At 36.9% G+C, this 23,707-nt stretch overlaps 1 protein-coding gene across 1 annotated transcript in view; it reads left to right on the forward strand.

Moving 5' to 3' along the window:
* Window positions 1-401: 401 nt before the first annotated feature.
* The window catches only part of MROH2B (maestro heat like repeat family member 2B), a 75,402-nt gene continuing 52,096 nt past the window's right edge, over window positions 402-23,707 (forward strand). Inside the window, exons 1-12 of the mRNA XM_079145586.1 lie at window positions 402-576; window positions 1,758-1,819; window positions 4,165-4,275; window positions 5,354-5,513; window positions 6,167-6,265; window positions 9,754-9,908; window positions 18,395-18,535; window positions 18,907-18,999; window positions 19,088-19,157; window positions 20,752-20,865; window positions 21,752-21,825; window positions 23,364-23,486. Of these exons, the coding sequence (XP_079001712.1) occupies window positions 561-576; window positions 1,758-1,819; window positions 4,165-4,275; window positions 5,354-5,513; window positions 6,167-6,265; window positions 9,754-9,908; window positions 18,395-18,535; window positions 18,907-18,999; window positions 19,088-19,157; window positions 20,752-20,865; window positions 21,752-21,825; window positions 23,364-23,486 (1,218 nt within the window). The 5' untranslated portion in view covers window positions 402-560. The remainder of the gene's footprint in view (window positions 577-1,757; window positions 1,820-4,164; window positions 4,276-5,353; window positions 5,514-6,166; window positions 6,266-9,753; window positions 9,909-18,394; window positions 18,536-18,906; window positions 19,000-19,087; window positions 19,158-20,751; window positions 20,866-21,751; window positions 21,826-23,363; window positions 23,487-23,707) is intronic.

Here is a 23,707-nt window from a genome sequence, read left to right on the forward strand (position 1 = left end):
TGTGTCAGTTGGACATTCCATTCAACTGCCCCTGACAGTCCACTGGGCATGCCCAGTTTGTGTGACTGACTTTCACCAAATAGAATAATCAGCAAGCTCACCTCAAGGCTTTACCAACATCAGGCCAGTAAAGTGACCACTGAAAACCATTCCCAAATTTGTGATCAATGGACCCAAGTTTAGGGAGAGGAACTCCTTTGATCTCTAACAATGGTTTGAATCCTAGTCTCTAATTTCTTCCTTCTCAAATACTCTGGTCTCCACCAAAGGGACAATATTCGGTGAGATGCAGCCATTTTGTTGGTCAGCAGGAGCTCAAAAGCAAGAAAATGCCATAGTGGTAGAGTACAGCATCAGCCTCCTCAACAGCAAACCCATCGCTGGAAGTTCCCAGATCACTGTGCCAATCAAGTGAAGGGACTTTCATTTAGGGAACCTTATGTGAACTTTATTTGAGAAACTTGCCAACCTGCTTCTTTGATTTTTTTCAGCCTTACTATTTCTGATACTTAGGTGCTGTCTCTTAGAAAGCCTAAAATAGCCAAGACATAACTCACGGCATGGAGGAATCCACAGGTAAGCACCATCAGGTCCTGGGGAGTTGGGACTCTGCTGTGTACTGTACATGTCTTGTGCACACATTGGGTCTGGCAGAAAGTGTGTCATTGTGGGAGGTGTGTATACCTCAAAGATTTTATGAAATGTTTTGCCAAAGTAAGATTATTTCCTGCTACTCTCCCTTTATATAAAAACAATAAAAACCATGCTAATTTATAGGACCAATGATAGACTGGAAGCCTGGGACATAACTGTTTTACTTGTTGTAAAAATTTTGAGCCTACTTGAGAAGAATGTGGCTACAAATCAAAGAAAGGCAGTTTCGTGTTTAATTTTAAATATTAGAGGAATCCTATAGAACTGTCTTCCTCCTATTTGCAAGTATGTCTGTCTTTCTGCTTTGCCAAAGATGCTGTATTGTTTGAAGAGTCATAAGAAATCTCCATCCCCAAAATCATCCCTCCTACCAACCTGCCATGTTGAGCCCGAAATTGCTCAATTCTTTTGATTCCAAATTTGTATTTGAGTACTCTAGACTGCTTTGTAAAATATATATATATGTGTGTGTGTGTGTGTATATAAGCATATACATGTATATAAATATATATACACATATATTATAATAAATAATATATATATATTTATTCCTGGAAAGTGCAAATCAAAACATGTAGATCTTTATCAGAAAAGATAAAGGTCTAAGCAACGTGGGACCAGAAAAAGGACCTGGCAGGCACAGTGGGGTAGATAGAAGGGAAGAGAGTAAGGAGGTAAAATGGACAGGAGAGGTGTTGAGACAGAAAGAGGGGAAATGAAGAGCTGTATTTGACCACTGCCTTCTAAGGCTCAAGTCAAGAGAAGTGGATTCAGCTCACTGAATCTTACAGCTGAGCTTGGTTACAGGTATACATAGGGCGATGGCCACTTGACTAAAGGGATAAATAGGGATCCAGCATCTTTTATGTTCCTCTCCACATGGAACTCAGGTTTCAAAACTATTATAGAACATCTGATAACTTCAAAAATCTGATAATTTCAAATGCATCAGGATGTGAAATATGAGTAACATACAACTTCTGTTAAGGAAGAGAGAAAGGATGCCATAAGGACAGAGAACAAATTAATTTTCTGTGACTACTGTAAAGCAATGAACAGCATTTCAATACACATTTTAATTCTTCTTTTTCTGCCCATTTTAGAGATTTTTGGTGATATTAATCTCACTCTTGGGATGCTGAACAAAGAGGATAATATTAGTAAGGTAGGACAATTAGGGAATAATATCTTTCACCATGTTTAATATTGTTGTTGCAACATTTCATATTTACTCTTCTTTACCTCAACTTCCTTATTTTATCTTCCTGGCTTCTGACATGGTGTTAAGTCTTTCAGAAATGTAGTTGTAAACTGGGCATGGTGGTGCATGCCTATAATCCCAGTGGCTCGGGAGGCTGAGGCAGGGGAATCCTGAGTTCAAAGCCAGCCTCAGCAAAAGTGAGGTGCTTAAGCAACTCAGTGAGACCCTGTCGCTAAATAAAATACAAAACAGAGCTGGGGATTTGGCTCACTGGTTGAGTGCCCCTGAGTTCAATCCCTAGTACCAAAAAAATAAAAATAAAATAAAACAAAATAAAGCAGTTTTAATGTAAGTCATTATAACACTGAAACAATTATATTTGCCATTTCAAGAATCATGGAACTTAGCAATCACTTAGCATTTCAAGAATCCATTCAATTCTAGAAACTAGCAAATGATGCCCTTGTTCATAACCTTATACAGGTAGATATGGAAAAAGGGGAATATCAAATTTGCAACCACGTGGTTAAAGTCTCCTCTTTCATAATTTTAGAGCTCCTAAAATAATTCACAAAGAGCTCCCATACTCTAATGATTTCCAAACTGGAAATTTTTCCTAAGAATTGAAGGCTATTCAGACTTCAACAACTAAAACAGCAGTTCTACCCTTCAATGGACACTTATGTAGGAAGTGAAGGGCTAGTTATTTTCAACACAATGGTGCATGTAATATAATAATTACTCCTCACAACAACTTTATAAATATTGCTATTTCCATATGACAACCAAGAAAAATAAGACAGAAAAGTTACATCACTTGCCCAGGGAAGAACAAAACACAAGCCCATGTCACACCACCAAAATGCTCCTAATGACTCTCAGTATTGCTCCCTGTGGAGGGCAATACCTACACCTTTATCTCTGAATTCAGCAGTTCTCAACCCTGACTGTTTATTGGAATCCCTTAGAGAATTTTAGGAAAATACCATGAGCCAGACCTCACCACCAGGGATTTTGATTTGATCAATCTGTGATGAGTCTAGACACTTAAAGCTCACAGAGCTTATGCTGACATTTAGGTATGGTTGAAAATCATTATATTAATCTCTTGGTAGGAATTAATTTTCCCACAGACCACTATTTCTCAAACATTTGGGAGCATTTGGGAAATGGTCTCTGGACCCCATATTGAAGACAAAGTTCTAGAAAAGGCATCAGAGAATAGCAAGTATTTACAATTTATTTTAATGTTGTGTCAAGTTAAGGAATTGAAAAAGACAGCACAACCAATAGGTTAAGGTGCCAGCTAAGAATCAGTTAGGTTCCAAGTGTAGCATTACCACTAACACTAACCACAGTTAAGCTCTCCGTGACTCAATTTCCTCATTCATAAAAGGGTATATTAATAGCTTCTAACACAAAGGCTCAGTGTGATCAGTCAGGAGAGGTTCCAGATAAAGGATCAGGTCCAGTTCCAGGAACACAGTGAAGGTCACGCGAGTGTAGACCTTGCCAAGAGAACAAGGCCTGCAGAAAACAGAAAACATGTGGAGCAAGGTGGTAAGACAATCTCTGAAAGCACTTACAAGGAAGAAAGCCAAGACAAAGTAAGGCCAGTTCTTGGGTCTTCCAAGGCTCAGCCCTTGGGAGTCATGCAAAGGAAGCTGTTTCATACCTCAGACATGGGTGCAGCCCCAGAGGTGTGTGACTGATAACTATTGAAGATCTCAGCACACCAGCCTCCCCTTCATCTTCCAGAGGACATGTAAGCCACCTGAGAGATTTAGAGGACACAGCATCTGGTTAAGCCACATAATTCCTGAAGCTGCAGCTCCATCCAAAAAGGATTTACCCTTCTCTCAGCAAAGGCATAAATAAAACACAGACCTACAACTCTCCCTTTTGGTCCAGTTTCACAGCATAGCAGCCTTTTTGGGAAATGCAGTGTGCTTCCTAGAACACTCCCTGAAATTGAGAGCAGCAATTAGGGTGACAGGCATTTCCATTCCCCTGAGACCTCTACAACAGTGACTTTCAAAAGACTTGGATATATGAGGTAACCTATCCCTGCCTTCAGTTAGATCTTGCCATAGGAATGTAACAAGTTCAAATCGATTTTAGAATTAGTTTTGTTCTACATATAAACTTTTGACTCCTAAAGATGCATATTATGTTTGGGAAGCCTGAATTAAGATATTTAAGATCCACTCTGTAGTAAAAATATATTGCCTACTTGAATGGTGTTATTTATTTGAATTTCATACAATTCCTTTATTTTTACAATCCGAATACCTCTTACATGTTCACAGGAAGACATTTACAGTCATCTCACATCTGTTATTCAGAATACTGACATCTTGGATGATGCGATTGTCCAACGGTTGATTTATTACACCTCTAAGGATATGAGAGATGAAAATGTAAGTTTGGTTCCTAGTGGAATCAGCAAAGGGCTAGCAACAGGGTCTTCAAGTCACCCAAGTGGACTGGGGATGTAGCTCAGTGGTAGAGCACTTGCCTAGCATGCATGAGGCACTGAGTTCGATTCTCAGCACCACATACAAATAAATTCCAAAAATAAAATAAAGGTCCATCAGGTCACCCAAGTGCATCTGTGTGGATGTGCAGAATCTTTTTCTACATCTCTGCCAGAACGGCAGATGACTTTTACTTCTTTATCATGGACACTTGAATACAGTTCCAGAGCCCATTATTCATCCTTTCACAGTTGAAGAAACTGAGGGAAATCTGAGAAAGACATTAGAGGTAACATCATCCAGTCTCCATTTAGATGAGGAATTTTATGCTAACATATTTTTTCAAAGTAGCACAACTATCTGTTGACTAAACAAGTAACTAGAAACCAGTTTTCTTGGTCCCCTTATGACTTTTTATCTCTTTGTGTGCCTCCTTATCTTGGACTGTCTGATCTTTTCTTGATTTCAACCCATTAATTCATTACACTCTACATCGTGAGCTCCCTAATACTTTTATGAATACATATTTTAGTATCTTGTCCTGATTTTTTTATTTTCCTCAGCAGGAGGGTTGATCAAATTTACCTAGCTCACCATCAATAGAAGCAGAGTATTTCCAATATCAAAGACAATTAGGTCAGGAGATAATAAAAGCAACACTCTCAACTCCTAGCCCATTTCCTTTCACCGTTATTTTTGGTCTTTCAACCACAGTTATTCTTATTATTTAAGCATAAAACATAAATCCTGTGTTCACAGTACATGACCAATTAGCAAGAAAACATCCACTGACTCCCCATTTACAAGAACCCTATTAAAATCATTTTTTAAATACATTAATATGACATCTACTTTCCCAACAAGTGACATCTATCTGAGAGTATTTTACCATAGATTTGTAATTAATAGCTTGTTCTCTCTCTATCCCAGATTTATGGGAAATCACAATGTTATGTAGACTGTTTTCCTCTGCAGACTTTGATCATCCTCTAGTTGTTATTATTTTTCTTTTCCTTCTCAGATTCCCAGAGAAATCAGAATGTTAGCTGGTGAGGTGCTGGTGTCTCTGGCTGCACATGATTTCAATTCTGTGATGTATGAAGTCCAGAGTAACTTCAGGATTCTAGAGCTCCCAAATGAATTTGTCGTGCTCTCCCTAGCTGAACTGGCAACCAGATACGGTATAATCACACTTTCCCTAGGAGACCTCTAACCAATTATCTAAAACCCAAATGAGAGAAAACGGCAGAAAGGAGAGCATCTCTACCTACTGTAGAGAATTGACAGGAACATACGGGGGCTATTTATGAATGTAGGTGAGCCTGCCCACCCACCATTAGTCCAGAATTCAGTGAATTTGACCTGACTCCCATCCTCAACGTCCCCTTCATCTGGCTTTGCTTTTGCAGAAACACATTTTCCAAAAGGCATATTCTGCAAACCAATGAACATTTGTATGAAGTAAAGGTTTCCCTTTCTGTACTACTCTATTTAACAGACATTACTGAGTACCTGCTACATTTCCTGGGCCTTGGGAGTACAGGCAAGTTTGGGTGGGAGATACTGGTATTAATAAAACAACTATCCAAATAAGCAATAGCTACTGAACAACATTTACAAGTAGTTGTAAAACCAGTACCTTCTTTCAAGGTACTAACTACAGTGTGGCATTCAGGTGGGGAAGGAGGGGATGGAGGAGAACATCTCCCTCCTGAACCTCACCTACCTCCTCCTTGCAGCTTTGGCATGCTTGCTGCTTATGCAAGGAGAAGTCACAGAGCCCCCACGAGAGAAAATGAGTAATACCTTTCTCCTCTCACCCGCTTCCCTGCAGTGTCCCAAAGTATTCCCTTCATGATGATGACCTTGCTCACCATGCAGACTATGCTCAGGCTGGCCGAGGATGAAAATATGAAGCAAACTTTCTGTATTGGTGGGTACACCTGTGATTTCCTCTTTGCTTAAGACAAACTACAACCTGTCTTACGAACTGAACAAAAGTCTTCTCTTTCCTTTTACTCTATTGTCTTATACTAAGGGGTGCCTTTTATTGAGTGCCTCCCACGGAGAAGGCCCTCTGCAGGCAGTTCCCTCACTCAGTCTTCACAACAATCCTGCAAAGTAAGCCCATCATCCCATCGTGTAGATGAGAACCTTAAGATCATGAAAATTAATCAGCTTTCTCGAGGCAGTGACACGGTTGTACAGGGGGCATTCAACCTGGGTCCACCCGACCACCCAGACTCATTTGTATACTGTTCTGCACGACCTCCTCTTCTCCTAGCATCCTTCTTCAATAGGACCACACTTTCTCCACAATGATTATGAGAGTTTATCAGATCTCAGCAGTAAGTTAATTTGTGAATGATTAAAATCTAATAAAGATAAGTAAACAAAGTAACCCAAATACAAGCAATTGCATAATTAAAGAAAAATGAACAGACAAACTCTGGTCATAAAGCCCCTCTACCTAAAACTGAAATACATTTATAGTAATCAAGAGCCTACAAACAAAGAACATATGCTCGAATTCCTGGGAGAAAATATCTGTAGTGCAGAGGGAGTCTTCTTGGATGAGTCTGGAAACCTAGATTCTTGTCTCTGTGCAGTCACTGAGCTACACCAGCTGACATCTCCCTTCTCTCAGCCCCAGTTCTGCTTCTAAAAACATCAGAAAAAGTGATTGTTAGGATCCCTTCCACTTCTCACATACTGTAACACTACTATTTTATAATACCTAGCAGCCTGTGCTCTCAGAAATGTCTTTACCTGTCAACCAAGCCCCTTCTATCCCACTGTGCCCCTCTCCTCTTGATCTGTCCTCAATTAAGGTGATATTTTTATCTGATATATATTGAGTATTTATTGCCCTGGATATTAATTTTATTATTATTGTTTCATTTAAGCTTCACAGCAAATCCATTAGGTAGGTGACACTTTTTTCTCCATTTTACAGATGATAAAATTGAGACTTAAGATAAATAACTGTACTGTCATATAAATAGCACATGGCAGAGCTGAGCAAATCAACCATGAGAGCCTGACTCAAGAATTTAAGCAACTCTCCAAGATTTCTTTATACTAGATTCCACTTTCTATTACTTTTATTATCCCTACTATAATCACAGCTAACACTATGTTCCTGCAAATAAACTTTGGAGCCTCTACCTCCAGTATTAACAACAAATAATGTAAGAGGAAAATCATCATGGCAATTAAGAGAATTCTGTCTTTGCACTATAAATGTACCTAAGTGCTCTTTGATGTTACAGCAACTCTGCCTGAATACCACTAAAGAAATGGCATAAAATTTAATAACCATTCATCCATTTATCCATCCATTTGTCCACATTGAGGCATTAGCTCAGTCAGCAATTAAGCAGATATTTCACTGCCTGCTTCAAATACTGTGACCCAACAGGATGCCAAGTTTTCTGTCTTGTTTCTCACAGGCCAATGGTCTCTACCTCCCTCTCTCTCTCTCTTTCTCTCTCTCTCTCTCTCTTTCTCTCTCTCTCTTTCTCTCTCTCTCTCTCTCTCTCTCTCTCACACACACACACACACACCCTACACACACGCATGCGCATGCACACACACACACACACACACACACACACACATTGATGATAAAATGTAGCCAGAAATTCTCAAAAGGAGTTTCAAAGGAATGTGAATCAATTCATAACTGGCCAGCTCTCAAACTCAGGGCTTTGTCCAAAATATTCTTTGCACGTAAGAGTATCCTCAAGGAAGTAAACTATGAATTTTTTGTGTGTTCTAATGAAATGGGTAGCATGAGGTCTCAAGGAAAAATATTGTAAGTTGATGTATTGATGCAAATGGAATAGTGGATCAAATGATATTTTTGTAAGTCCAAGGTGACATTTTTATTTCATTGAAGAAAACACAGAAAATCATTCAGACCAGCTACATACAGGTTATCCATGTGACCACCATTCATGTCAAGAAGTGTGACACACCCATGTTTCCTCCTACATCCTAATTTCTAGCACAAGTAGTTTTATCTGCTTATGAGACTCATATTATACTGATAACTATAGTCCGTTTTCTATATTCTCTTACATGTCTATACTATAATTTGCTTTTCCATTCTACCTACTGGCAGAAATTTTGACCATACATGCTTTTACAAGATTTTTTGGTATATATATATTTTATTTTATATGTATAAAATGACTGTATCTGCAGACTAGAATTGATGGGTCATATTCACCTTTGATAGATAGTGCCAAAGAGTTTTCCAAGTGTTTACACCAGTTCAACTCTTACCAGCAGTATGCAAGAATACCAGCTATGTTTTAGTCCTATCGGTACTTGGCTTTATATTAAATATTATCCACTCTGGATGGTGTGTTGTCATGTCTCATAGTAGTTTTAATTTGTATTTTACTAACTTGACTGAACTCTTTTTATATGTTCATTTGTTGCAGTTGTAAGATTAAATATAAACTATTATATATTTACTAATCATCAGTACTCTCTTCACAAGTTATAGTGCTTCCGCTTCCGTTTCTTATATTCTTCTCAGTCGGTGATTATTTTTTTTATTTTATTTTATTTGCATTTGTACTTTCTTTTTAATTTTTTATTTGTTTTAATTAGTTATACATGAGAGTAGAATACATTTTGATACATCATACATAATGGAGTAAAATTTCTCCTTCTTCTTTCTATACATTATATAGAATACCACCAGTTGTATAGCCATGTATGTATATGGGGTAATAATGTTTGATCCATTCTTCTATTCTTCCTACCTCCAGAGCCCCTCCCCTCCCTTCACTCCCCTCTACCTAACCCAAAGTAATTCTATTCTTCCCTAACCCTGCCCCCCATTGTGAATTAGCATCCACATATCAGAAAAATAAATAGTTTTTTTGGGGGGGAGGATTAGCTTATTTCACTTAGCATGATATTCTCCAACTCCATCCATTAACTGGCCATAATTTCATTTTCCACATCAATGTTTATAGTAGTTCAATTCACAATAGCTAAACTATGGAACCAAACTAGGTGCCCTTCAATAGATGAATGGATCAAAAAATGTGTCTTATATATATATATATATTTACCACATATATATATATATGCTATATATATATATATATGCTATATATATATATATATAGGATGGATTATACTCAGTTTTAAAGAAGAATGAAATTATTGTATTTGTACTGTCTTAAATTGGTTGCAAAAAGTTCCCTTAGGTTGAAGTGGATTCCCTTTTTTTTCTATCTGTTGTCTTGAGTTCTGGGCTCTGTATTACACATCTCCATTTGGCATACAGAAGCTCTTTGACTTATGATGGGGTTATGTCCTGATAAACTAAAGTGGAAAATACAAGTTGGAAATGCACTGAATATGCCTAATCTATGTGGATGCACTTTTTTAATGCAGCCCTTGAGAAATTCAGCAAGGCCATTTACAAGTATGTCAACCATTGGAAAGATTTCCCCTATCCCAGATTGGACGCCAACCGACTATCTGACAAAATCTTCATGCTGTTCCGGTACATAATGGAGAAATGGGCCCCCATGGCCTCCCACATGCAAGTGAGTGGTGCCTCTGCAGGCCTCAAGCCAGACCTCCCTCTGTGCTGGTCACAACCAGGTCTAGGTTTAAATCCTATCCTATTTGAGTTTCTCTGTGGTGATATATAAAAGGTTAAATACTTGGCTACCTTCTCTAGTTCAGTTTCTTTTCTAAACTTTAACTTATTAAGACATTTATTTTTTTAACATCCTAGGGTAATTGAATCATTAGCAAGCATAGAACTCTTTGAAACTCCTCTCTCCTTGTGACATGGTAATTGAGCCTGTTCTTTCTGACACTACTGGTTGTATTTTTTGAGGTTTATCAGATCTCTCAATGTTTGTATCTATTTCAAATCATTATTTAGTCATTCTTTCATCTAATATTTATTGGATCCCCATGGCATGCCAGATACTATTCCAGAACTGAGGACATAGCAAGGATTAAACAGACCTAAACCACACTCTTGTGAAACTGATATTTCAAAGTATAAAGAGAACAAGTGAGTAAAATAGCGAGAATGTGAGCTAGTTCACATCTTATATATCATAACCTATATCTGAGCTGAGTTACACACTGGGAAAACAACAGGCTACAGAAATTTCCAGCACCTATGAACATCACGATTAAATAAAATAACATTTAAAGAATGTACTAGGCTGTGTCAAAATACCACAATGTCCTATTGGAGAATAGATTATGAAGTGCATTCACATATATAATCCCATCCTTATCTTGCTTAATTGCTGTGACTTTTAAGTAACATAAATTAGATTGAATTTAGGTTCCTTTATTGTCATATTATAAAAGGTTTGATACTGAGCTATATTCTCAAGCTCAGTTTCTTTCCTACACTTTAAGTTATGAGAGCATTTTTTAATTACTTTTTTACAGACTGAATTTTGATTTGTTGTACACAAGTGGGGTACATCTTTCCGTTTTTAAGGTTGTGCACAATGTAGATTCATACCGTTCATGTAATCATACATGTACATAGGGTAATGATATCTGTCTCATTTCATTTCTCATACACTCCTCCCTCTCATTTCCCTCTACATAATCTAAAGTTTCTCCATTCTTCTCTCGCTCCCATCCCCACACCCCCATGATCTATCATCATCCACTTATCAGGGAAAACATTCAGCCTTTGGTTTTTTGGGATGTGCTTATTTCACTTACCATGATATTCTCCAATTCCATCCATTTATCTGCAAATGCCATAATATTATTATTCTTTATGGCTGAATAATATTCCATTGTGATATACCACAGTTTCTTTCTCCATTTGTCTGTTGAAGGGCATCTAGGTTTGTTCCACAATTCAGCTATTGTGAATTGAACTGCTATAAACATTGATGTGGTTGCGTTACTGTAGTATACTAATTTTAAGTCCTTTGGGTATAAACCGAGGAGTGGGATAACTGGGTCAAAAGGTGGGTAAATTACAAGTTTTCTGAGGATTCTCCACACTGCTTCCAGAGTGGCTGCTCCGATTTGCAGTAATGTATTGGTGTACCTTTTTCCCCACATCCATGCAACATCTATTACTGTTTGTGTTCTTGATAATAGCCATTCTAATTGGAGTAAGATGAAATCTTAGAGTTGTTTTAATTTGCATTTCTCTAATTACTAGAGATGTTGAACACTTTTTCATATATTGATTAACCATCTGTATACCTTCTTCTGTAAAGTGTCTGTCCAGTTCCTAGGCCCATTTATTGATTGGGTTCTTTGTATTTTTGGTGTAAAGTTTTGTAAGTTCTTTCCAAATTTTGGAGATTAGTGCTCTTATCTGAAGTGTGTGTGCAAAAGATTTTCTCCCACTCTTTTCGCATTATTGATTGCATCCTTTGCTGAGAAAAAGTTGCATTGGTTAAATCATTAGCAAACATGGAACTTTTAAAATACTCTTAAAATTAAAATTTTCTTAAAGCCGTCTAGAATGGCTACCCTTTGCTTTCCTTAGGAAGAGCCAGGCAAATGAAGATGAGGGTACACAAAGTGGTACAGAAGCACAGAGGGAAGACGCTTCCCTCCCCTGGTGAAGCGTAGCACTGGAACTGAGCCTGGCAGCCTGTGAGGTTGCCCACCACAGGGAAGGTGCATTCCCTGAAGAAGGAACCAAACCCACCAAAGTAAAGGCTGCAGATGGGAAAACATGCCTGCTTCAGTGAGGGCAGTGTGAGACCTTTCTGGAGGGAGGACAGGAGACAGAAAAAGCAGAAAAAATGAAACCAGAAAGGCAGTTCAATCACACTATGAAAAGATTGGCATGCAACAAAGGACTGGGGACTCTTTTCAAGAAATGGGAAACATTTAAGCTTTTAAATCAAGTATTTGGAATGCTAGAAAATAAATCATTGTAATGTCAGTGTAAAAGGTGGATCCAGAATAGAGAAGGCTGAAGGCAAGGTCATAAACGGTAAGAGGATCAATTAGTGTAGTGTCAATGGTCTTGATCAATGAAGTCAGATGCTGAAGAAGAGATTCAACAAGAATCTGCATGAATTGAATGCTTCTTGTGGAGAAATTGGAGAACACCTAGTGCGCTTCCTAGATTTCTGATTTAAGTGATCTGGTGGCCATGAATTTAGATAAGGAAATGGGAGGAAGAACAAATTTTGGACAGTACAACATGGATTACTGTAGACATTTCGACTCAAATGTCTGTGGTTCATTCAAGTGGAGATATTAGTAAGTACAGGGATATTCAGGATTGGAGTTCAGAAGAAAAACAAAAACTGGTTGCATAGGTATTAGTATCATTGTTATAGATAGAACCATTCAGGGAGAGTATGTAGAGTAGAAAGTGCCAAGAAATAAACTTTTGGGGAAAAGCAAAAGAAGGACTCATGACAGGAAATTGAGAATTATACTAGGAGTAGGAGAACAAAGTAGGTAGATATTTTAAAAACTAAGAAAGAAGAAATTTTTAAGAATAAAGATCTACAAAGTCCATTGTTATGGTGCTCAATCAAGAAAAGGCTTGAAAAGTATCTGTTGCATAGAAATGTTTGGTGAAAGAACCACCACCTAACTAATACAATTTTATTGTATTGGGTATTGAACCCAGGAGCCCTTAACCACTGAATCACATCCCTAGCCCATTTTATTTTTCATGTTTTTTTTTATTTTATTTTTGAGACAGGATCTCACTAAGTTACTTAGGGCCTCACTAAGTTGCTGAAGTTGACTTTAAACTTGTGATTCTCCTGCCTCATCTCCTAATCGCAGGAATTACAGGCGTATACCACCACACCTAGCTTGATACTCTCTTGAATAGAATAAATGGTTGTTGTTATTAGCTAAGTTTTGAAATGGTCTGCTTTAAAATAAAATTTATCCAATGCAAAAAAAAAATTGTCATGTAATATTAGCTAGAAAAAGTAGACTATAGAATTATATAGTTAAGAATTGTGTTTCACAATGAAACTTCTGAGAAAGAAATCAGGAAGTCAATATCACTTAGAGTAGCCTAAAAATAATAATAATAATAATAAAGTATCAAGGAGTAAACCTAACTAAGGAAGTGAAAACTTCTACAGTGAAAATGACAAAACACTGAAGAAAGAAATAAAAACAGGCATTAGAAGATGGAAAGACTTCCCATGGATTAAGAGAAATAACATCGCTACAGTGGCCATACTACCAAAACAATCTGCAGATTCAATGCAATTCCCATTAAAATATCAATATCATTTTTCACAAAACTAGAAAAAATAATTCTAAAGTTTATTTGGAACCACAACAGATCCCAAATAGCCAAAGCAATCCTTAGCAAAAAGAGCAATGCTGAAAGCATCACAATTCCTGGATTTCAAAAAATATACTGCAGAGTTATAGTAACAAAAACAGCATGGATGGACATAAAAATTGGCACAGCCAATGGAATAAAATAGACTCACACAAATACAGCAATATGATTCTTGACAAAGCTGCCCAAAACTTGTGTTGGAGAAAAGATAGCCTCTTCAACAAAAGGTGCTCAGGAAAGTGAATTTTCATCCATAGAAAATTGAAACTAGAGCCCCATCTCTTACCCTGCACAAAAAGGAATGAAAATGGGTCAAAGACAATGTAAGATCTGAAACTGCAAGGCCACTAGAGGAAAGCATAGGGAAAGATACACTCACAGGCAACAATTTCCTAACTCAAACTCAAGAAATAGTTAAGGAAATAAAGGCAAGAATTGAAAAAAACAATTACATCACATTTTAAAGGTTATGCACAGCAAAGGAAACAATCAACAGAGTGAAGAGACAATCTACAGAGTAGGAGAGAAACTTTGCTCGTTATTTATCTGATAGAGAGTTAATATCCACAATATACAAAGGACACGAAAAAACAACATCAAAAGAACGACTAATCCAGTTAAAAGCAGGCAAATTATCTGAACAGACACTTCTCAAAAGAAGTACAAATAGACAATAAATATATGGAAAAACTGCTTAACATCTTTAGCCATCAGTGAAATGCAAATCAAAACTACATTGAGAGTCCACCTCACCCCAGTCAGAATAGCTATCATCAAGAAAAAAAAAAAACAAAAACAAAAAACTGGAAAGGACATGGAGAAAAGGAATCCTTAGACACTTTTGATGCAAACTAGCATAACCACTATGGATAAAATGTATGGCGATTGCTCAGAATATTAAAACTAGAACTACCATACAATTCAGCTATACCACTCCTGGGTATATACCCCCAAAATGAAATCAGCATACAAAAGAGATACCTGCATACCTATCTTTTTTATGTAGTTTAATTAAAAATTCCTTACACCATTTTTAAAAATAATTTTAATATAAATATGAATTCCTAGTACTTGTACATGGCACTGTTTATAATAGTAAAGTTTCATACTCAGCCTAGGTGCTCATTAAAGGTGAATGGATTTTTTTAAATGTGGTATACATATATGATGGAATGTTGCTCAGTCCTAAAGAATGAAATCATTTCATTTGCAGGAAATGGATGGAACTGGAGCTCATCCTGATCATGTTAAATGAAATAAACCAGATACAGAAAGACAAGTAGCATGTTTTCTCTATATGTGGAAAATTTTTTAAAAAAAGAAGAAAGGAAGAAAAGATGACCTGAAAGTAGAAGAGGAACTATCAAGAAAGGGGGATGAGAGAGGATTGGAGAGAATGGGGAGGGAAGAGGGAGTTGTAGGGAAGCTAGACATGATTAAATGCCATATGTGTATGTATGGAAGTGTCCCAGTGAAAACCATTGGTATGTACAAGTAATAGGAATTCATATTCATAATAAAAATTGCTTTTTAAAAATGGTGTAACTTATTTTTAATTAAAATACATAAAAAAGGAAAAAATAGGTAAAATAAAAAGCCTATTAAATCAGACAAAGACACATCAAAGAATGAAAACTTCAGATCAATATCCCTGATGAACACAGATGCAAAGATTCCTAAAGAAATACTAGTAGATCACATACAAAACCGCATTAAAACAATAGTGCGCCATGATCTAGTGGTATCATCCCAGGGATGCAAGATTGGTTCAACACATGGAAATAAAAATGTAACTCATCACATAAATAAGTTTAAAGAAAAGAATCACATGATTATCTCAATAGATGCAAAGAAAAGCATTTGACAAAATACAGCATCTATTCATGTTTAAAACACTAGAAAAAATAGGGATACAAGAAATATACCTAAACACTGTAGAAGCTACATAAGACAAATCCAAGGCCAGCATTATTCTAAACAGAGAAAAACTGAAAGCATTCCCTCCAAAAATAGGAAGAAGACAAGGATGTCCACTTTCACCACTTTTATTCAACATAGACTTTGAAACCCTAGACAGAGCGATTAAGTAAAAGAAAAAAATTAAAGGGATACAAACAAGAAAAGAACTCAAACTCTCTCTATTTGCTGATGACATGATTCTATATTTAGAAGATCCCCCCAGAAAAAAACACCAGAAAACTTCAAGAACTCAAATGAATTCAGCAAAGTAGTAGGATAAAAATTGACACTCAGAAATCAACTGTGTTCCTATACTCCAACAATGAATCATCTGAAAGAGAAATTAGGAAAACCATCCCATTCACAATAACCTCAAAAAAATAAAATACTTACCAATCAATCAATCTATCAAAAGAGGTGAAGGACCTCTATAATGAAAACTACAAAAAACTAAAGAAAGAGTTTTAGGAAGACCTTAGAAGATGGAAAGACAAACCCATGTTCTTGGATAGGCAGAATTAGTATTGTCAAAATGGCTATATACCAAAAGCACTATACAGATTCAATGCAATCCCCATCAAAATTCCAGTGACACTCTTCATAGAAATAGAAAAAGTGATCATGAAATTCATCTGGAAAAATAAGAGGCCCAGAATAGACAAAGCAATCCCTAGGGAGAAAAGTGGAGCAGAAGATATCACAATACCAAGCCTCAAATTGTACTACAGAATTATAATAACAAAAACAGCTTATTACTGGCACCAAACAAGCAGAAGACCAATGGAAGAGAATAGAAGGCACAGAGAAAAACCCACAAAAATAGTTACTTCATACTAGACAAATGTGTCGAAAAACATCAGTTGGAGAAAAGATAGCCTCCTCAACAAATGGTACTAGGAAAAATGAAAATCCATATGTAGTAGAATGAAATTTAACCCCGATCTTTCACCTTGCATGAAATTCAACTCAGAGTGAATCAAAGACTTAGAAATTAGACCAGAACTCTGCACATACTAGAAGAAAAAGTAGGCCCAACTCCCCACCATGTTGACTCAGGAACTGACTTCTTCAATGACTCCTAAATCACAAGGAGTAAAATTAATAATCAATGAATGGGAATTCATCAAACTACAAAGCTTCTTCACAGCAAAAGAATCAGTCAAGAACATGAAAAGAAAGGGTACAGAATGGGAGAAAATCTTTGCCATCCACACCTCAAATAGAGCATTAATCTCCAAGTTATATAAAGATCTCAAAAAACAACACCAAAAACACAAATTACCCAATCAATAAATGGGTTAAGGAACTGAGCAGACACTTCATAGAAGAAATATAAATGGTCAACAAATATATGAAAAAATGTTCAACATCTCTAACAATTAGAGAAATGCAAACTAAAACTACACTGATATTCCATATCACTTCAATCAGAATGGCAATTATCAAGAATACAAACAACAAATGCTGACAAGGATGTGGGGGAAAGATACACTCATACATTGCTGGTGGAAATACAAATTGGTGCAACCAGTATGGAAAGTGGTATGGAGATTCCTCATAAAACTTGGAATGGAACCACCATTTGACTCAGCTATTCCAATTCTTAGTATATATCCAAAGGACTTAAAATCAGCATACTATAGTGACACAGCCACATCAATGTTGATAGCAGTTCGATTCATAATAGCTAAACTATGGAACCAACCTAGGTGCCATTCAACAGATGAATGGATAAAGAAAATGTGGTATTTATATGCAATGGAATATTACTCAGCCATTAAGAAGAATGACTTTATGACACTGGCCAGTAAATGAATGGATCTGGAGACTATCATGCTAAGTGAAATAAGTCAGTCCCACAAAGCCAAAGGTCAAATGTTTGCAATAATATGTGGAAACTAACCCACAATAAGTGGGAAGAAGGGATGAATAGATACTCAGTAGATTACACAAAGGGAAATGAAGGGAAGGGAGGGGGAATGGAAAAGGAAAGACAGTGAAATGAATCCATAATAATTTTCCTATGTACATATATGAATTCAAAATAGTGAATTCCACCATCATGTGCATCCACAAGAATAGGGTCCTAATTAGAATAAGATATATTCCATGCCTATAGAATTTTATCAAAATGAATTCTACTGTCATGTATGACTAAAAAGAACCAATAAAAATTTCAAAAAGTCTAAAAATAAAACAGTGTCATCTATGGGTTTTTGTGGCTACTCTTTTCTTTTTCCTAATATTCATGATATCTAAATTTTTATGATCAAAATTTATTACATTTCTAGGTTGTACTTGGGAACTTGTTCATTTTCATAGTCGAGTGAAGAGGAAATCATAGTGGATCGAGGAGTGAATGGGAGTTGGGAAGTGAAGATAGGACAGACATCGACTCCTTCAAAAAGTTTTATTCCAAGAAAGGGAGAGAGAGAATTGGGTGGGGCTCACCATACTGGGTCAAGGAGATGTGGAGTCACTAAATCTTTCTTAAAGGAGGGAAATTTTCAATTCATTAATATATAAAGGAAAATGACTATTAGAGATTAAAGAAATAGGGAAAGAAGGGCAAGTGTTATAATGAGTATCAATACAGAAACAGATGTAGATATAAATACTGCTCTGCCCAAGCAATGGCCTGCAACAGAGCATTTTTAAGAGATTTTCACAGAAACTCTTCTTGCCTGGAAGCACCCAGTAAAGATTTTTGGGGTCCCCTAAAGCTCCCAATGCCCTGGAAACATAGAAAGCATAACCATGTGTTAGAAATGGTGTATTTTTCTGCTTCTACAGACTTTGGCCATAGTTAAGGTCCATGGCCCCACCGTGAGCCTGCTGCTTCACCGGGAAGACTTCAGTGAATTTGCCCTAAACCAGGTACACTGGCTCCTGAACCAGTATAAAGACCAAGAGATTGATTTCCACATCACCCAGGTAAGAGCCGCACCCTAAAGCAACTGAATCACAACAGATCTGCAACCCTCCTGAGGACCCTGAGTCTCAAGGGACCTATGGAACTCAAATAGCTGTTTGGCAGCTGAATTTAAATACCCCTCGGCAAATGGGAGGCCGAGGCAGGTTGTCTTAGCTAGTGATGGAAACTCCAGGAAGGGATTGGGAAACGTCATTCCGAGATGCTGAGGCACTGCACCACACGAAGGGAGCCCCAGTCATTGGAGAAAACGTGTAGCCGTGGGAAGGTCATGGGTTTGCCCTGCTCACAAATTTTAACTATTTGCATCCCATGTCCTGGACCACCACATCATTGGTGGCCTCCGCCTAACCTGCGAGCCCTTCCATTTTAGAGTCTCAAACAGATACTGGCTGCAGCAGTCCTGTATGACATTGTCCTTCCCAAAACCTTGAGAAAATCCATCTTTGTCAATATGCTCCACCAGGTAAGAGGGTCATGCTGTCAACTCTGTTTGATTTTAGCTGGTTTTCTACTTTTCACTTCTAGCACCTATTTTTTTCCTCCCCATTCAGTTCTGCAGAGTTCCAGAACATTCAGCAAAGGAAAATGAAATCGAAGCTTCAAGCTGTTTCCTCATTCTAGGTAGGATCCTGCATCCTGAGGGTGTTAATAAAAAAGTCCCCAGGTGACCAAAACAACAATGGTAAGAGGGTGTGCAAACTATCACTTTAGTTATCGCCACACTAACACACACAAAATACTTCTTCAGCTCACAGCATTCTGTGCCTGCCCCTCTCTCCACAAGTCTCCAGGAGGGGTTGCAAATCAGACCAGTGTGCCCAGGACTGGGGGATTCTGGGGAAATAGAATTTTCAGCTCTCAATCCAGAAAAGTCCCAGGAAAACTAGGGTGAGTGAGTCACCCCATTTTTGGAAAATGTGTCATTTTAAAAATAATTTCTAATGCCATTTGGGGGATATACAAATTCAAAGCACTATTATATATGGATTTTACATCCAGCATCTTTTCTAAGTTCTCTCATTAATTCTAATGATGTCACTGAACATTCTGTAAGATTCAGCATATAGACAACAATAATTGTATAATGTTAAGCAAATAATCCTTCCATTCCAATTTTTATTTATTTTTTGTTTATGCTGGGTATGAAACCAGGGACTTACACATACTACGAACATGCTCTACCACTGAGAGACACCCCCAGTCCCACCTCTTTTTAATTTTATTTTTTTAATTTTATTTATTTTTACTGTTACAGACTGCATTTTGATTCATTGTACAAAAGTGAGGCACAACTTTTTGTTTCTGTGGTTGTACACAATGTAGATTCACACCATTCGTGTAATCATACATGTACATGGGTAATGATGTCTGTCTCAGTCCACTATCTAAGTCACCCCTTTTTTTCCTTGGTCGTCCCTTTGTATTCAAGTCTCTTTAGCCCTCAATGTCCCCCCACCTCTTTCCCTCCTCTCTCTTCTCTCCTCTCTCCTTTTTCTTCTTGCCCTGTGGCACACCGTCACAATCCCTTCATCACCTGGTTGAAATGATTGACACAGGAGACATCAAGGTCCCAGGCCCAGGATGCCTCCCACACTTCTATTCCCCAACCAAACCGTCACCACACCTACTTCATTGCATAATTTCTATTATGTTCTACTTCTCTTGACTAGCCCCTCTGTTTCTATACTTTCCTTATTGGCCTAATTAACTAATTCACTTTATCTCTGACAATTTCTGAAACAAACTGTCCTTCTCCAGCCAGGCATTTCCTTAGTTTTGCCTGTGTCAAAGCCTGCAGCCCTCTAGCTTCACAGCTGGTAAAGCATCGCTCCAGTCTCTGCCTCATCTTCATACCTCCATCTTACCAAACCTGTGTCTCTTCTCCTTTACTTATAAGGACACCAGTCATGTTGAAACAGGACCCACTCCAACGACCCTCTCTTAACTTGATTATATCTGCAAAGATCCTAATTTCCAAATAAGGCTACATCCACAGGTGTGAACAGAAGTGAGCCTACTAGATACAGAAAGTTTTCTTAGTAACCAAACTGCTTAATTAATTCTGCAAATATTGATGATGACATCATAAGACCAAATTACCAATTGAAGAGTGACTTTGACAATCCTCATGATGAAATTCCCTTCTTCCCATGCAGAAGCATTTACCTGAGATGAAAATGAGTTCTTATGACCCCAGTATTTCTTAAACCTGCAGCCCATTCCAATCCAGCAGAACTGATGGAATTTTTTGATGAACAAATAAGAAGTAACAAAGAAGTTATTCGAATAGGAGTATTGACTTTGTTAAAATCAGTCATCAGTGCTGAGGGTAAGCATTAGGGACAATACAAAGTGGTTTATTTCATATCAAGAAGCAACCTGAAGCCTTTGCATTCCCTAATTCGATCCTAAGTTATCTGCAAAACATCACATGCACATGAAACTCTGTCTTCTCAGTCTTGTGCAGTCTATTGCTTTTAAGCAGGTATTTTCAGTTGCCTCTTTTATTTCACGATACTTATACATTCTGTTGAAATAGATGAGTAGAATTTTTGAGAATCAAATTTAGAATTTAGAAGATCCAGCAAGTGGGTTAAGTGAATCAATGACAAACAGCAGGTAGGCAAGAGACAAGAGGTACTAGATATTGGTACATTTAAAATAGAGAGTAATTTAATGAATTACCACATTCTATTAATCCCAAAAAAATTCAATATTTTCATAATATCAAATGAATCTTTCATTTAAAAACATCTTAAATTAACCACTATTTTTTTTTCTTTTTTTGGTGCAATATAAAATAATGCATCATAAAACTGATGATATCTTCAATTCCATAAAATGAGAATTCATTTTTGCACAACATAATTTAGGATTTTTTAAGAAATTAGTTAGGACTATACTAAAGAATTAGCATATCAGAAAACATGATGTAGTCTTACAAAATTCAGAGCTAATCCACCAGGCATGTTGTATTGAATCCCTGATGGAATCAAACATTTTAAGCAAGATGAAACAAATGTAACAGGAAGTAAAGACAGACACAGACTCCTTAAAGGGTTAGGAAGAAGAGGGTAAAAAATAACTGAATAACGTAAGATGGTAAAGACAAAAGACTTTGCAATTATGTGCCATAACTCTAATGGGTTTTCCTGAACTCTAAAAGCACTGTACTCCTACTGACTCTGACGTCACAATCTCTCTTTGTCTTCCAGAGCCCAAGTTGAGGGATCACATCACTTCAGTTGAAAGAACAGTCAAGGTTGTCATGGGTGATCTCAGTACAAAAGTAAGAGAATTAATAGAGATTTTTATTTGGTTAATGGCAATTGTAGGAATGAATGAAATTACCCTGATTTTTTAAGTATCACCTGCCAGACTGCTTTATAAAGAGATCAGTGATCAATTCCATTTTTTTAAAATAACTCAATTCCAAAAAGATAAACTCCATGAAGGTGGAATCCTAAAATATATACAGTTTAGGGCCTTTCAATGGACTCTTGCCCACAGCAGCACTATATCAATGCTCTTCAAATAGTTTAAAAATAAATGTTAATTATAAATAAAATGTGTTTTCCCCCTCCTCCCCAAAAAAACCCTGAACCTTGTTCTTAGCTTAGATATTCTATTTTCCAACCAGAGACCACTGAGAGCAAGTCTTACACATTTCTGGTTGCTCAATATTTCTTGATTATTTGACTAAAGTAGTAAAGTCAGAAAATATAGAACTTATGCTGAGAGAAATCACGGAAATTAGCAGTTATTGTAATCTTTGTAGAAAACTCTTTGCAGAAGAAGAAAAGAAGAGGAGAAAAACCTTCTAAAGCACTTTGGACTTCAGTGGCTATTTTGTTATTTAAAATAACAAAAACTTTGCAATAAATAATAATGGAGTAAAATATGAGCATGCATAAATAAACATCATTCCATTATCTATCCATATACATATATATTTATTTATATGTTTATGTACAAACTCGTGTGTGTGTGTGTGTGTGTGTGTGTGTGTGTGTGTGTTCCAGTTGTGGACCAAGCCAATAGAATTATGAAAATACTTTGGAATAGAAGAAAAGAGCATGGATATGTTCAAAAGCCAGCTCCCCAGGCAATAAAAGAAGATGTACCCTTTTTTGCCCTACTATGCAGAGTAATTCCGTGTCTTTATATTTTGACCATCAAGCAGTCCTGCTTTTCTGTTAAGAATTATTTTTACTTCCCACCCTGCAGTAAATGACTCGTTCATTAATGGATTGGGTCTTAGCTTTCTGTCCTCCACAGAAGCAAGCAAATAAATGAATTTAAACCAAATTTCTAACAATATTATAACACAAAATTATAATCTCTCCCTCTAATTCTGAAAGCTAGATGTATTTCAAATTCACAATTTTTCAGATTTTAGAAAGACATTATTGTGATAGAAACCCAAAATCTAAATCAATTGGTATTTCTGCAAATACAATGTATGCACATCCGCACTATACTTAGGTAAATACTACAAACAACTTTAAAACAATTTAACATGAGTTTTGCCACTAAATGATATTAAGAAACAAAATTCCAATATTTAAAGTGAGGTATTGTTTTAGCCCAAAGTTTCTGACATTTTACAATACGGGATGTGTCTTTGGGAGCTGGGGAGAAAGCTTTAGGTTGACGAGAACATTTCCAGTGACTCCGTAGACTGTTTCCTACTCCATTTATTTATTGTTAATTTCATATTCTCTTTTGAAAAGATTCTCGCCTTTGAATGACTCACAAAGGTTACAAGACAAGGTACATTTCCATTCTTCCAAACAAAATGTTGCTATTGCCTTGTTTCTACACTAGGTGAGGAATTCCACCCTTCTTCTCATCCAAACCATGTGTGAAAAGTGCTTCATTGAAGCTCGGGAAGGATGGCCCTTGATTGATTACGTCTTCTCCCAGTTTGCAAGATCCAACAGGAAACTGGTATGAAGGGGCTGCAGTTTGGGGTGTCACACTCAAAACTGGGCTTTAAAAAAATGACTGGCCCCAATTAAATAACTGATTTCAAAGTTATATTTCATTGTGATCACTTTCACTGGTAATTTTTCTCTACCTCTAGTTCTCAGAATAAATAAACATCACTCCATTATCTATACACATGGTATCAACAGTGGAAGGGAGGTTAAATCACGGTTTTCTCTGAG

This window comes from Sciurus vulgaris, assembly GCF_902686455.1.
Source record: "Sciurus vulgaris genome assembly, chromosome: 6".
NCBI lineage: Eukaryota > Metazoa > Chordata > Mammalia > Rodentia > Sciuridae > Sciurus > Sciurus vulgaris.